Below are 16,793 nucleotides of genomic sequence, written 5' to 3' on the forward strand. Positions count from 1 at the left end.
TAACAATAAATTATACAATGATAAATATACATTAAATAAGACAGCAAATTGCATCGTGTGAAGTACCAAACTGTAAAAATACGGCCCTTTCGTAACTAATTTTTGACATTTCATAAGTAAAAACTCGCATTTAAAACCATTGAAACCTAATGCATGTAGGCAGAAGTATCATTCAGCCCTGACATTTGTATAAGACTTGAGAGATAACAGTTCAGAGTTTTCTACATTTTGTAAGTATAAGACATTTTCTAAATTATTAAGTAAAAGAGACAATTTCTCATGTATGTTTATTTTTGTCTATTTGATTATTGAATTATTTATTTATTAGTTTATAATAATATTAATGTAATAATAATAATAATTATTATGATCGTATTTAGACAGGAAAAAGACATTTTTTATATATTTTCTTAGTTTTATTATAACATATTTTTTGTCTACATGTAATCATTATATCGTCCTGAAAATGCATGAAATATTTGCCACTGGACATTAATTATGCAAGAAACAATTAATCAATATAAATATTTATCTTTTTTTATAATTTGTTGACTGGGCCTTTTTAACTGCATTATCCGTTATTTTCAAATAATTTAATTTGGGATGTAACACGTCTTCTGGTAGGCTGAAAGTGTTTTGTCTATCAGCTCATATACATAATTTTATTTGTATGACCGTGACGTCACCAACGTTTTTATCATAATTTACTCCTTTATAATTAAATTATAAGGAATGACTGTAATATTTTTTCTGTCTATTCGAAATAACCTAAAAAATGTGGTGCACACTGTACGCGAGTTATTCCGTGTTCACCACATTTTTGATGCTATTTCTTCATAGACAGATTAAATATTACAGTCATTCCTTAGACAACAACCCAACTAACTACATAACAACCAAAAAACATGTAAAGGTCAAAATACGGTCTTCATAAATTGTAGACTATTAAGTGTCCCGACTCAAGACAATTTAAAATTGAATTTAACAGTAACTATCCCAAAACATTAAATTCTCTAAATGAAAATAAAATGCCGAACATAATGGTTCGTAGGAGATTCTGTACACAGAACCCCAATTTGATATTTTATCAAACCAGAGTTCTTGAAATCTCTCAGTCTCCCCCGGTGGTCCTTGTAGAACATTTGCTGGTCTTCACTTTTATTTCTATTACAAATGACCAGAATTGTGTAGGTCCTTTGCAAAATTTTGGTGGTCATAACCTTCGGACCACCACTTTTCAAGAACTCTATCAAGCTTTCCGCATTTGATATACTGTACAAACTGTCCCCATTTGAGACTCTGTATAAACTATCAAAATTTGAGACTGTACAAACTATCCATGTTTGATACTCTGTACAAACTATCCCCATTTGAGACTGTAAAAACTATCCCCATTAGACACTCTGTACAAACTAGCCCTATTTGAGGTTCTGTTCAAATCAACTTTCTCACCTTTTGAGATTCTGTTCTAACTATTCTCATTTGAGGTTCTATTAAAATTATTATCATTTGAGATTCTGTTCAAATTGTCCTTATTCGAGAATCTATTCAAAATATTTTCATTTAAAATTCTGTTCTAATTATCCTTATTTGATGAAGAACTGCGGATAAAAAAAGAGTCAGTTCAGACGATACCAACTGATTTGTTTACGAATCCTTTTCTTGTGAAATGGATATAAAAAGCTCGCTGGAGCATATATTTATGTCTGATCTGGGATATGGGGTTATCTATATATAAATGAGACATTAACCCAACAAATAACAAATAATGAATACAGACAAGACTTTAACGTCTGTGAATTGAATATACAAGTGTCAAGGTAATAATCTCCTTGAGTCTTGCCTACAGTTATTCCTATGTACTCTAACATGTCTGAAGTAAAATGTTTTCAACGTAATGATATTTTTCTAGTTGTCATAATGCGTCGTTTTAGAATCTTTTACATTCTGGTTAATATTTTCGAAAACGTACATCAGAGCAATGTGATTGGCAACCAATGGCGTGACGCGTATATCATTTTGGGGTACAATGCAATTACCCATAGTCCTTTATCGATTCTGAAATGTCGAATTGTTCTGACCATGGTGTTTTCTGTCCTTTTCGACTAATGATCATCCATTATTGGGTTAATATCTTCTCAATTCACTATTTTCTGTTATAACTATAATGATGAGACCGGCATCCATTATACTCCCTCGTGTTTAGGAATGTAATATTCATGTTTTATTTTTTTCTTTTATAGCAGATGTGTGGAAAAAATCTCTCCATTTGTAACAATAAATTATACAATGATAAATGTACATTAGATAAGTCAGCACATTGCATTGTGTTAGGTACCAAACTGTAAAAATACGGCCCTTTCGTAACTTATTTTTGACATTTTATAAGTAAAAACTCGCTTTTAAAACTATTAAATCGTAATTTATGTAGGCAAAAGTATCATTCAGCCCTGACATTTGTGAGACTTGAGAGATAAAAGTTCAGTGCTAGTACATTTTGTAAGTATAAGACATTTTCTAACTCATTTAGTAAAATCGACAATTTCTCATGTATTTATTTGGTTATTGAATAGATCATTTATTCGTTAATTATAATGATAAAAATAATTATTATTATGATCGTGTTTTGACAGTATAAGGACATTTTTGATATATTTTCTCAGTTTTATTATTATATAATTTTTGTCTACATGTAAACATTATATCGTCTAGAAAATGCATGAAATACTTGCCACTGGACTTCAATTATGCATGTGTGTTTAAAAAAAAAAATGATACCGTAAATAATTTACACTATTGAACCAAATGATCCATGTGTTATAAACTTGTTATTATCATCGGCTAAATGGTTGCATATTTCAGTATTTCTAATACTGAAAATTCCCAGGTATGCAGATGATAATTAAACATAAAAATGAATTCTTAAATATTAGTGGCCATCAAATTATAAACCTTTGTGTAGTGTATACTACATGTATATGTACAAATGTCATGTACAATTAAGTGATCCTATAATTTTTTTAATGCTAGTATTTTAATTGAAACGGCAACTGCAAAAAAGAAAAAAAAAAGAGAAGTTCACTGTTGGCAGGCGCTTTTACATAGTTTATATTGCGCAATTAATCCTTTAGTGTTTATACAAGATACAATTATTTTTTGTATATTTTCTCAGTTATTATCATTACATACTTTTTGTCTACATGTAAACATTATACCGTCCAGAAAATGCATGAAATACTTGCCACTGGACTTAAATTATGCAAGAAACAATTAATCAATATAAACATTATCTTGTTTTCATAATTTGTTAATTGACCCTTTTAAACTGACATCATACGTTATTTTCAAATGAAAATCATATTTCATACTGAGAGAAGTGTTATAATCGCTCTACCATTCTGTGAGTTAATTCCGCCAATGAATATATGTTATGTAGACATGTGACCAGTCGTCTGTCACTGTTTGTCATTTGGGCATCGTTGTGCCGGTGTCAGCAGCAGAGTCTGTTGATCTGAATCAGTCATTTCAATTACAACAGCGTTGTTAAAGTTATCATTCAAACAGCTGGTGGATAATTAGCCCCTATACAATAATAAGAATTTCATTATTTTCTGTTAACTGATAAAAATGAGACCGGTATTATACTCCCACGTGTTTTAGGAATGTAACATTCATATTTGTTTTGTTTCTTTATAAAAGATGTGTAACAAAAAGCTCTCAAATTTAAACAATAAATTATACAATGATAAATTTATATTAAATGAGACAGCACATTGCATTGTGTGAAGTACCAAACTGTAAAAATACGGCCCTTTCGTAACTAATTTTTGACATTTTAGAAGTCAAAACTCGCATTAAATACCATTAAATCGTAATGTATGTAGGCAAAAGTATCATTCAGCGCTGACATTTGTGTAAGACTTGAGAGATAAAAGTTCAGTATTTGTACATTTTGTAAGTATAAGATATTTTCTAAATTATTTAGTAAAATCGGCCATTTCTCATGTATTTATTTGGTTATTGAATAATTCATTTATTCGTTAATTATAATGATAAAAAATTATTATTATGATCGTGTTTAGACAGTATAAAGGCATTTTTGATATATTTTCTCAGTTTTATTATTATATAATTTTTGTCTACATGTAAACTTTATATCGTCCTGAAAATGCATGAGCTATTTGCCACTGGACATAAATTAAGCAAGAAACAATTATTCAATTATTATATAAACATTATCTTTTTCTTATAATTTGTTGACTGAACCTTTAAACTGACGTCATCCGTTATTTTTAAATAAAAATCAAATTCCATACTGAAAGTGTTGTATTCGCTCTACCATTCTGTCAGTTAATTCAGCCAAAGAGTTTATGTTTGATAGGCATGTCGCCCGACCAGGCATCTGTCACAGTCTGTCATTTTGGAATCGTCGCCTGTGTTAGCAACAGAGTTTGTTGATCAATCAATTCATTTTCAGTAACAGTGGTGTTAAAGTGGCATCTGGGACTATTATTCTAACGTTAGTATAATATTCCCAGGTTGCATCAAGGATGTTCGCTGATCTTCTTTTTGACTTTTTGTCAGATATTCGGAATCCTCTGGTTTTACCAATGTAATGCCGTTAAAAATGTTGCCACTCTAACCCCCTACTTTTCTTTTTCATAATTTTATAGCATATACATATGTATTTAAAAAAAAAACATTTTTGGAAATATAATTAAATCCTTGTTATTTTTTCATAGTTTTAAAAGAACAAGTTTCGCTGACGTATCGATACACTTAACTGCGGCCAAGCTTAGAGAAAGGTCGTGCGATATAATCAGTCAAACAAACTTTATTAGACCAATTCGTAAAGGAACGATCATTGTCATTGATCAGTTCAAACCTGCGACCTCAAATAAACTTTCAAGCCCCGCCCAAACACACCTGGGGAAAAAACATAGCCTGGTGCGTACATGATTGGGTACTTGATTATTTCATGGCAATTTAAGCTGATATACATGAACATGAACATGTAAATTTATCTTTGATATAATGTTGTGCGATAGTTCAAATAAGGTCATTTGTATTAAATTATTGAACTTTATAACGAAGCTTCTCTTTTTTTTCACGGCGAATATTGAATCCAACTTTCTTCTCAAATAGTTCTGGATTAACTTCATTCATCTGTTCTATATATTAAGGTTGAATGATTTATGTGTTTGCATTAAGAAAAAAATATGAAATATGAAAAAAATGACTCGGTGATGTTTGATAAAGGTAACTGAATCCATAATTAACGACCGAAAAGACAAAAATACAGATATTGCATTCGTCACAACTCGGCCGATTCCGTAACTCCATCGAGAGAAGCGGAGTCACCCGAGGTTTGCCGATTGACAGATATTGCTAAATTTTACAGGATTGTGAAATAAATTGTTCAAAATTCATATTATATCGGGAAGCTTGGGGTTTTAGGAATTCAACTCGGGATAGTGTGATTTTTTTTTCTTGGTCAGTTTACTCTGTTTTGAAAAAAATTTCCAAGAAAGATGGGTTTCTACTAAATATTTGTATTCTATGTAAATTCAGAGAAAGTAACCATACTGTGTTGATAGAAAAATGGAGATGATTGTGTAACGTATTGTACTTTATGTAATCCCGGTGATGTATTTATAATTAGTATTCTGCTGTTCTCAGCTGGAAAACAAACGTAAATTAGATCTTTGCAAATTTTTATAATGCCAATTAACTAACTCACTGCTAGGTTATGAAAAACAATCAGTTTAAAAAAGTGTGCTTATTCATTATGTGTAATGATAAAAAGGCTAGTCCATCCTTGACCTTGTATGTATATTGTCATCCTTAATTTCTTTATATCTCGTTTAACAGTTTATTAAATATGTGTTATTTCATATTTCATCTTAATTAGCACACTACATTTGTTTACCTTCAATTGTCGATGTGTATGGAAGGGAATATCCGCCAAAATTATACATTTTTTTAATTTGTAATATGCAATTTCTTAATTTGTAACATGCAATTTCTTAATTTGTAAAATGTAATTTCTTAATTTGTAACATGTATTTTTTCCATCCGTAATATGAATTTCTATATTTCTTGATTTGTGAAATGTAACTTCTTAATGTGTAAATGCAATTTCTTAATTTGTTAACGTATTTTCTTCGTTCGTTACATGAAATTCAACATTTCTTAATTTGTGAAATGTAATTTCTTTGTTTGAGTCACGTTTCGGGAGAATGTGTCGGTGTAATTATTACCGCTGCCAGCCAATGAAAAGTTCAGTTTCTCAAGAATAAACTACAAGTTACAAATCAAAAAGTCTTACAAATAAAGAAGTTTTACAAATTAAAAATGAAATAGTTCCACAATATTCCGCACGAGGTCGCTGTGGATCCATGTCAACTCGTACCTTAGCCAACTCGTACTCCACCAACTCGTACTTTTACCAACTCGTACCCAATATTTTATTATTTATACGCATTAAAGTTTTCATGTTCTTTTATATAATACACAAAATACTATAAAGTACAACTTTATTGATTGGTAATCTGATGCAATTTGTTTTCAAATCAGAAATATCTAAAGTTAATCATTCGTCTTTAGAAGTAAGAGCTTATGTTTGTATTGTTATATGTGAACCGAATCAAAATAAAACTTTCGTATTTCGTATTCGTATATGAAATTGTTTGAGCGATAATTTATTTCATATACATGTTGAATGATTATAATCATACAATGTTCTAATCAGTGATCATTAGTCAGTGCCTTTTGTATGGTGACATATGGTTGGAACTCCCCTTTTTATATGACTGACATGTGTTGGAATCCCCTTTTAAAAATGGCAGGATCGCGCCTGATTATGGATAATAGGCTCGGACCTACAAAAATATAATGGGGTTATTTAAAAGAAAAAGGACATAGAAGGGTTTATGAAAACACAGATTTCGGAATAAATGCTGCACCAAAGTCCGTTGATTTTTACTTATCAACTTTGTAAAAGCCAAGCTTTGGGGAGGGGTGGAATAAGGGCGAAATGTATGATCTTACATTTGTAATCATGGTTCGTATCTGTTATAGTATATAAATAACTGTATATGTAAATAAAGAGCTGCGCCATGAGCGCATGATACACCCGTTGCTTTTTCAAAGAATAAAGTTCCATAACTCCTCAATGGCATATCAGAAATTTATAAAAAACTAAAGGGAGGTTATTCTAATAGATATAAACCAGTCATCATTGCTCAAAGCACCTTTCAGTTATTGTCCGAAAACTGGATAATCCCCCTTTTTAATGAATAATACCCCATAACAATGAAACGTAAAATCTAAAATTTATAAAATTAAAAGGGAGACCAAGTCAATAGATATAAACAATTCACCAAAGTTTCATGAAAACTTCTCAAAGCATTTTTGAGTTATTGTTCGAAAACTGGAAAATCCCCCTTTTTTAATGAATTACACCCCATAACTCGGAAACGTAAAATCTAACTTATAAAAATCAAAAGGGACATTACGTCAATAAATATAAACAATTCACAAAGTTTCATGTAAATTGGTTAAAGCATTTTTGAGTTATTGTCCGACATGTTGACGACGGACGGACAGACGGACGGACGGACAACGGTATACCATAATACGTCCCGTAAAAGGGCGTATACAAACTTTTGGACTATGTTTTATTCCTGTGCTTGCTTTATCGCTTCAAAAAGATTAGAAAGGCTTCATATATAAACTAACTTGAAAAATCTTCTTGAACACATGTTCAACGCAAAAATCAGTAAACAATATTCTTCTCCCATATTCTATGGAGCTTCTTTTTTTTTAACTGGTTTTTGAGATGAACATTTTGTTCAAGAAGATTTTTCTAGTTAGTTTATATATGAAGGCATTTTAAATCTTTTTGACAAGCATTCAATTCATTTTACTTTGGTCACCTGTGTCAATTCACGTGCACAATTCGATTGTTGCTGTATTTCTATCTTTCGGCCAATAAAATGGGACGTTACAAGTTGTTTGTTTCTGATTTGCCAGAATGTTATCAATGAATTACTAAACGCTAAAGGCAGGTGAACGAAGTCAACTTTGGAGCGCTGTGATTGGATGTAAGAGTACAATATATTTTTTTATTTATCTATAAATAACTGCAGTGTGTATATTTACAAAATAAATTTTGAAACCAATTCCCTCCACTCCCATTTCGATGTAGTAAAACAAAACTCAACACATAAGTAGTGATAATCATATTTTGGCATAAATAACATTTACAATTATATACATGTCATAAATAATTTTTCATTTAAGGTCCATATTAATTATATAAAGATTAACTTCCAAAATATATAAATGCACCAAACCAACGGCTACTATAAAGTGACCAGTGTTACATAAAAACTACACTACAAAATGAACATGCCTGATAATACAAACAACAAATACTGGAATCCTGCAAACTAATAGAGGTTCACAGGTAAACCAGATGTAGAAGTAATGGTCTAGCCCAGCTTTCTTGACCATCATCTTCTGAAAAATAAAGTAAAAAACCACAAAGTATCTTGACCAAAAGAGTACATGTAAATACAATATTCTAATTACAAATGATTAACTACACCAATAAAAAGTTTCGTATGACAGAAACCCCAAAATAACTTAAGTGTAATCTATCTTTACAAAAACATTTTCTTTTATAAATAGATCCTGGTTGCTGAACAAATTGCTTGTACGTTTAAACAAATAAAATACTTCTCTTCTACGTTAACTTCGCCAATGCTTTATTACAATCTATAACAGTTTGTTTTGTATCATCAAAATCTATGGGTCTTGACAAAATTGCCGAAACTATTATCTTTAAAGACGGTAAAGTGTTGCAAATAAAATCAATTAAATTATTGTAGTATTGAATACTAGTTATCAATTTGCTGGATAAACCATTCCCAAAATCATTTGTGCCTACATGCAATAATAAATGTGTATCTTCTCAACAGTGCTTTATTGTCTTTCACAAATTGATGAAGTGTGTATATATTAGCACCTGATATAGCATTGCATTCCAGCCAGTTAATGTTATTCACATATTTACAAGTAGAATCTGACAACAAGAAAACCTTATTTTTTGACACATTGTCTGCAAAAAAAAAAAAAAAAAAACAATTAGTGGGAATTTCTTTAGCCATAGCTCGTGATATAGACAATTTGTCATGTAAATCAAATTCTAAATAAACTTTATAAGCGTCACTACGCCAATCCCCGTGAAATTGTATTAACTCAGAAGGAACTTTACTGTGAAAAGCCCATGTAGCCCCTACTCTGCGAAAAGAATTAGAGGAAAATTTAGAAGAATCTAAACCACACATTTCTAAAATGTGTCTGAGTTTTCTCTGAAAATATGAATAACATACAAATTTTATTGCTTAATTTAGTTTGTGGAATAAAAAAAGGCGGGGTCATTAACATCGGCTGGTACTAGAGTGCACATACGATTGTAAGCATTATACGGACAAAGCGGGGAATCCTTTATCTTAACCAATGGTAACTCAAGTTTAATTCCTATTACCAAAATGAATGGTTTTTGACCATTCCATTTTAACCAACAAGTAATCACTATAAACAATGACGTTATTTCTGCATAATTGTTTGCATAAATAAAACGTGTTGAACTGACCAGTAAACTAATTCAAATAACAAGGGAATTTCAAATTTGCCAGAAGTGAACAGATTCTTCTATCAACCAATCAGAGGAGATTAAAATACGGATGATAAATTATGCATACAAACAGGTAACGAGTAATGTCGAAAGTATCCGAGATGGAATTAAGCATTTTTAATTAAAATTTACCCATTGAAATATTTTCTTGAGAATTATTCGAAAAGACCACCAAAGATTCATAAATTTGATGTAAAATGACGGTGGGCATGGATACCCTAAACAAGCTCAGTTGGAAGATGGTCATGACACTAATTGACTTCAATTTCTAAAAAAGAATAAAAAAGTGCTAATGCCACACATGACTGTATTGTCCAGGTTTTTATCATAAAAAGTGGTTAATTTAGAAAATGTTAGTATTGTCGCCTATGGCAGCATAAATACTACCGTTTTCCCTAACCTTGACTGCAGTTCAGTGTAATACAGTAAATTGCATATCGGAGTCGGTTTCGAGCTCCGGATTCGGCACGACTGGTGTGTTTTCCAATTTTCAATGGCAACAAGAACACGAAGGACCTTTCATTTTTCCTGCTTTTTTAGTTCCGTTATTTATACACTATCAATTTGTAACAGTCTTTTTAAAACGACAACCTGACAAGGATCCTGACTAAGAATCGGCAAATGGACACTTGATGGTGTTTGTCTTCTTTTGGGCAAAATTACTTAAGTCGAAAACTATCGATTGACTGTCAAAGCCGTGAAATGGTGGTTTGAACCGGTTTTAACCAGATATATCTATATGCCATTTATAAAACATCGATAATATACTGTGAACCAAACAACTAGAGTGTCAAACTAATTAACATAAATAATATACTTGATATTTGATAAATTAAACGGTTTATTGCTTGAATGCCTAAATCCTTTAATCTGCCGACAAAATACATGTAAAAATATGTTGGCATAGAAACAAACAGTAATAATTATAATATGTGCAGGTAGGCTTAAACTTCCTTGATTAAAATTCAAGGTAATATTTCCTTTTTTTTCTGTTTGCAATGAATACATATATACATATTCGTCTTTTATGTTTGTTTGAATGAGGAAATCTTTTTGGGAGGAACGGTAAAAAAACGTGTATCTCTTGTTGACAGCTTAGAGAAAGCATATTCAAGATATATAGAATATATTCCTCTAGAATAAGGAATATATATTGAATGAGGTAACTTTAAAGGATACCAATAATGGGTTCAGCCTTTTTGTGGGAACTACAGTTATCTTTAAGATATATCATTTTCAATGACAACAAGAACACGCCAGACCTTTCATTTTTCTGCCTTTTTAGTTCCGTTATTTATACACTATCAATTTGTAACAGTCTTTTAAAAACGACAACCTGACAAGGATCCTGACTTGGAATCGGCAAATGGACATTCCGTTTTGAATTTTCATATTTTATTTTTATTTTTATAAGGTATCAATTGAAGTATTGGCAACTAATTACTTTGTTTAAAAGTATGATTATAATTAAAAATTTTGAGATTCTTTGAAACTTTTCTGTTGGGATGCATAAGATGTATTTGCTAATGGTGCATTCAAGTGGTGTTGTCACTTGCTTTCATGTCGATTTTTTGTATTTTTCTCCAAAAAATATAGTGTAAAATCAGAATAAAATTTAATCTACAAATTGGCGTAATCGTATGCTAAATATTTGGAGCAAATGGTATTACATGTAGGTTTTCTAAAATCCAGTGGCGCAAACGTAATACAAGTGTAGGCGCAAATGAGTTGTGGCACAACTGGACGCATTTTTGGAGCAAACGGATTTCTTCCCCAATAATCATGTAAACAAGTGCATAGATATATATACTACGATAATAAAGAACAAAACAAACACATAAATATCAAAAAGCACATGCCACAATCGTATACAAATTAATAACACACATATATTTAAAATTTACAACTTGAACTACATGTATGTCGAATAGCAAAGGTTTGAATAAAATACAGTTCGTCTCTACTGGGAAGGAACATTCTAAGTATACAAACCATATTTTGGAATAAAACACATGCAGTATGCAATTTCGACAAGAACAATATATAAGCCAGTCCATGATCTGAAAAGACTCTGGACCATTGTTGGTATGTTTTGTGCTTTCATTTGGAACAGTCGTCCACATTCTTTGCGGTATTATAGACTCACTGGTGACGTAATTTTTAAATAAGTGACCTATAGTTGTTAACTTCTATGTCATTTGGTCTCTGGTGGAGAGTTGTCTCCACCAGAGACCAAATAACATCGAAGTTAACAACTATAGGTCACCGTACTGCCTTCAACAATGAGCAAAACCCATACCGCATACTCAGCAATATAAGGCCCCGAAATGAAAATGTAAATAATTTTCAAACGAGATAAAACTAACGATCTGATTTATGAACAAAATAATGAATGAAAAACAAATATGATATATAGCAACAAACGACAACCACTGAATTACAGGCTCTTGACTTGGGACAGGCATGTATATACAAAATGTGGCGGGGTTAAACATGTTAGCGGGCGCCCAACCCTCCCCCTGACCTTGGACAGCGGTGTAACAGAACAACATATGAACAAACTATATAAAAATCCACAAATATTGAGCACAGATTTTACATTCTTAAACCAAGCTTTGTTTCCATTGTAACTACCAGTAACAAGATTGTATAAAATAACGGGACGTTTCTTTTCTTCTCCGGTTACAAGCTTATCCCATTAATTGATAGTTCGCAATTTGATAAAAATATCCAGTGGGTATCAACCAAGTTCCCCATATATCATGAGGTCAGGTGTGGATTTGTTTTGATTAAGCAGTAGTTTACAAAAATTTAAGACGAAAACGTTATATCCATTCCCCAGACTTCACATCCGTAGAATAATATTGGCTTAACTTCTTTGTCAAATAATTCTAGTCGACATTTAATGTTCAAATTACGTAATCTCCTTTTTTTTAAATATCGTACATAACCCTAGTTGCTTTCTCAGCGTGTGCGTTTTTCGATTCTGTAAAACTTCCTGGAATGCCTTCATTTTATAAAATATATTTATCCATTCCTCAAATGCCAACAAAATAAATTGAATAGATGTTGTTTTTAGTGAATGGGTGTTGTTTTATAACAAAGTTTGATCATTAAGAAAAAAGCAGTTTTAAGGTAAATATTATTTTGCACATCAAAGGAGTAGGGGCAATAAGGCCCTTATTTGGCCCAAATATTACTGCAAATTTAAAAGTTATCATACATATTCTGAAATTTGTCATAACTACACTAAGGTACCAGGTATTCAGAAAATAAAAACAAAGTTCAGGTTTAACGAGTAACCATGGCAACAAACCATGACGAAATTTGTATATTTTTGTAAAATTTCTTGATTTTCCTTGTTTTTCATCAAATTTTAAGTATATTTTAGATAGGCAAAGTATGTGCGCACACAAGAAACAACTTTATATTTGGTGAGATTATGTCAATAGTTATAATAAAGCTTCTCTTAAATTATTTTGTTGTTTCTTGGCTGCGCACGATGTTTCCGTAATGGAAATAAAGATGGAAACTGCATAAATTCTGTATTTTTCATCGTTTTCATGAAAACGGTACATATTATGACGTAATTGTGACGTCATTAGATAAAAATTCTTATGTTTTTCATTTATATTTCCTGACTCTATGCATTTCTAAACAATATGTCCAAATTGGAAATAGTTGTCAAATATTTTATTTTCTTGGGCCAAAACCGGGCCTTAATGCCCCTACTCCTTTGAAATAAATTGGAAAAATAAGGAAAATAATATAAAAACTTAAAAAAAAAAAAAAATAAAACAATTAAACGGAATAAGTTGCATTTGTAGATGTTTTAAAATTACCGAAACGGAGAGGTGAAAGATAACAAAGGGACGTCCCACAGAGGATTATGTTCCGTGGGAATCGAATCCAGATTTTATTTCTCCACCGTTACGTTCTCGTGTAATTACTCCTCGGGATTCGGATCCCTTCGTGAATTTCGGATCGGGATCACTCGGTGTGCTTACGAGTTAGAACGTTAAAATCCGAATCCTCGTGTCGGTCTTGTACGAAACATGTTATCTTTAAGTTTCGTCGTGAATATGCATGCAATAATTTCTGCGTGACATAAAGTAGATATCAAATAAACAAACACTCACTCACGAGACAACATTAAAAGATGTTTAGGAAAATGACAAAATATCAGTACAAAAAGCTTTTATTGCTGAGCATCATCTTGACATTTGCTGAAAGGTCTTTCGGCAAAAGGTAGTGCATACATATTGAATATCAAGAAAAGAAAACACAACGTCGAATTTGGCGCTTTACTATTTTACATTCAATGATTCATGTTTAAAGGTTTTGAATAATCGAAAGCTTAATTTAATATATTTCAAGTCTTAAGTCTTCCATGGTGTTTAATTTTAAGAATGTTAAATATATTCATTCTACACATATATAAATCTGTTTCTAGGGTGATAGATTTTTCACAATTATTACAGAACCTCAATTGAACGGAATAGTTTGACATTTACACAGCTAATACCAATCAAAGTGAGACAAAATGGAAAAGAGAAGCGTATCAATATTCGCCATGCTCTTCTATGCTATAAGTTTTAAACAGAAATGGACCTTTATCGATCTTCTTTCTTATGTTTGTTAAGTCTTGGACAAATTGAACAAAGATTTGATCATGGATTCCACACTCATCTGCATCGAAAGAAAGAGACGGCAAATTGAATTGAAATCATATAAAAAGTGCCGATAAAAAAGCTTTATACAGGAATGATAAACAAAGCAGAATGACTTCTAACGAAACTAACGTCAACGTCACGTCAGAACTTGAATCTACGCCGATTCTAATTGCCACAATAGTTTTGATACCGATATGTACTGCAATATTCGTATTGAATGTCCTTGCTCTCGCCGTTCTCTCGAAATCCAAGAAACTGAAGCAAAATAGATTTCATCGCCTGACATTGTATCTCAGCATAAGCAACATCATTTCAAGCATTTCGTCATTATTCCTGATTGCAGATTTGTTGCTCAGATTGCAAGACATCTCTGTACCGTACATATGTTCCGGAAGCACTCTGGTGACTTCAATTACAGTATTGTTTTCCTTAGTACAAGTGCTCTTCATTTGTTTTGAACGGCTGTTGGCAACATTTCCAAGGACACAGGCCAACAAATGGAGCAATGTTTATGATTTCCTAGGAATCGGGTCTTTTGTTATCACTGGTGCGTATTGTTCTCTGATCCACATTTTATTTGAAGACAAACAGACCCATGGCTGCGATATGAAGTCCCTTTTTGGTGACAATCTGTGGAAATTCCAATTAAGCCTCGGGATTGTACACTTAACATTATTCACGATTATTTCAATTGTTTACGCTCTTGTCGTCCGAAGATTACGCAAAATGATCTCTCCTCTTAAGCCCATAAGCAGACACACTGACAGTTTATCTCAAAATCTGACTTCCGTTCGACATAATACTATCGGTCCCCAAAATAATAACAAAAACCAACAAAAAGAAACATCAATTGGCGGAAGAGATCAACGAGTAAGAAGTCTTGAAAGTAGGGCGGTAACTGTCGACATTAATCGCACAAAGTGTGCGCTGTCCACGCTTGGTATGATAATATCAGTGATGATCGTAAGCAGCCTTCTTCCGGTAATAATGAATTTGATGTCTGCAATTACTGCAGACGTTTTTAGCCCAGATATACTAACTTACGTAAATGGACTGTTCATGATTAATCCATTATGCGACCCGATCATATATGTTTTGCGAATCAAAGAGTTTAGGAGTATGACTACATGTTGCAAATGAAAATATCGTCATTGTCATATGTTAACATCGGAGTTGTCTGGTATATGTTTCAAGATTTATTTGAAAAAAGTTGTTCAATATTTGAGGGTCTGGATGGGGTTTATAGAATAGAGAATAATGTGTCAATACTACAGAAAGATGGAACAAAACAAAAAAGAATAGAGAATAACGGGATGCTAAATTATAAAGAATATAGAATAATGTCTTAAAAAATTAAAGAATGTAGAAATGAAGGACCTCCCATCCAGACCCTCATACTTTTGTTGTAATGGTCTTAAACTATTGTTAACTCGATTTACATCAATAACATTAAGAGTGCAGATTATTTTGTATCGTAAAATTATAGTATAGCAATAAGCAATAAATTTATGCTGAAACTTATTATGAATGAATGACGATTCCAAAGAAGTCGGTTCGATAATATGGATCCAAATTCTAGTTTATATTTCACAGGAGAATTTAAGATTTTCGTAAATCGTTCTTGTTTGTTTTTGAAGTCACAATTAACATCAATTTCAATATAAAAATAAGAAGATGAAGTATGATTGCCAATGAGACAACTCTCCACCAGAGACCAATTGACGTAGAAGTTAACAACTATAGGTCACCGTATGGCCTTCAACCTTCAACATTGATCAAAACCCATACCCCATAGTAAGCTATAAAAGGACCCGAAATGATAAATGTAAAACAATTATAACTAACAGCCTGATCTATATACAAAACAATAAACGAAAAACAATTCTTATTTTTATATTGACAGACAGCAACAAACGACATCCTCTGAAGTACAGGAACCCGACTTGAAACAGAATGTGGCGGGGTTATACATGTTTGCTGGCGACAAACCCTCCCCCTTACCCAATCAATTTTCCACCGAATTCAATGAAATGGGCCACATTCCAATGATTTCAGGAAGGGAAACACTATAAAGCAACAACAAAAATATATTGTAGCATTATCGTTGTTAAAACCAATGACATATTTGACTTGAATATTTAGTTTGTTGAACACTATGATCTATGTTTCCTAGGCCTAAGGTTGTTTACAATCTATAGGCTTTGTTAAATTTCACCAAAATCTATACTTTTGCACTATTTTGCGTGAAAATGTCAAGGACTCATTAGAAAATTCAACACACATCGCTATATTTCACTTATTTTCATGTTTAGTCTACTTGAACCAAACTTCCAAACCAAATCTTTCTATCTTTGGAAGAATTTAGTAAAGGTTTCAAGTATTTTGTGGTAACGAAATCCCTGACTTCGAAAGGACCA

At 31.9% G+C, this 16,793-nt stretch overlaps 1 protein-coding gene across 1 annotated transcript in view; it reads right to left on the bottom strand.

The window, feature by feature from the left end:
• Window positions 1-9,954: 9,954 nt before the first annotated feature.
• LOC127719123 (atrial natriuretic peptide receptor 1-like) overlaps window positions 9,955-16,793 on the bottom strand; it is a 39,491-nt gene continuing 32,652 nt past the window's right edge. Inside the window, exon 11 of the mRNA XM_052225147.1 lies at window positions 9,955-9,971. Within this exon, the coding sequence (XP_052081107.1) occupies window positions 9,955-9,971 (17 nt within the window). The remainder of the gene's footprint in view (window positions 9,972-16,793) is intronic.

Source organism: Mytilus californianus, unplaced genomic scaffold, assembly GCF_021869535.1.
Source record: "Mytilus californianus isolate M0D057914Y unplaced genomic scaffold, xbMytCali1.0.p SCAF_10, whole genome shotgun sequence".
NCBI lineage: Eukaryota > Metazoa > Mollusca > Bivalvia > Mytilida > Mytilidae > Mytilus > Mytilus californianus.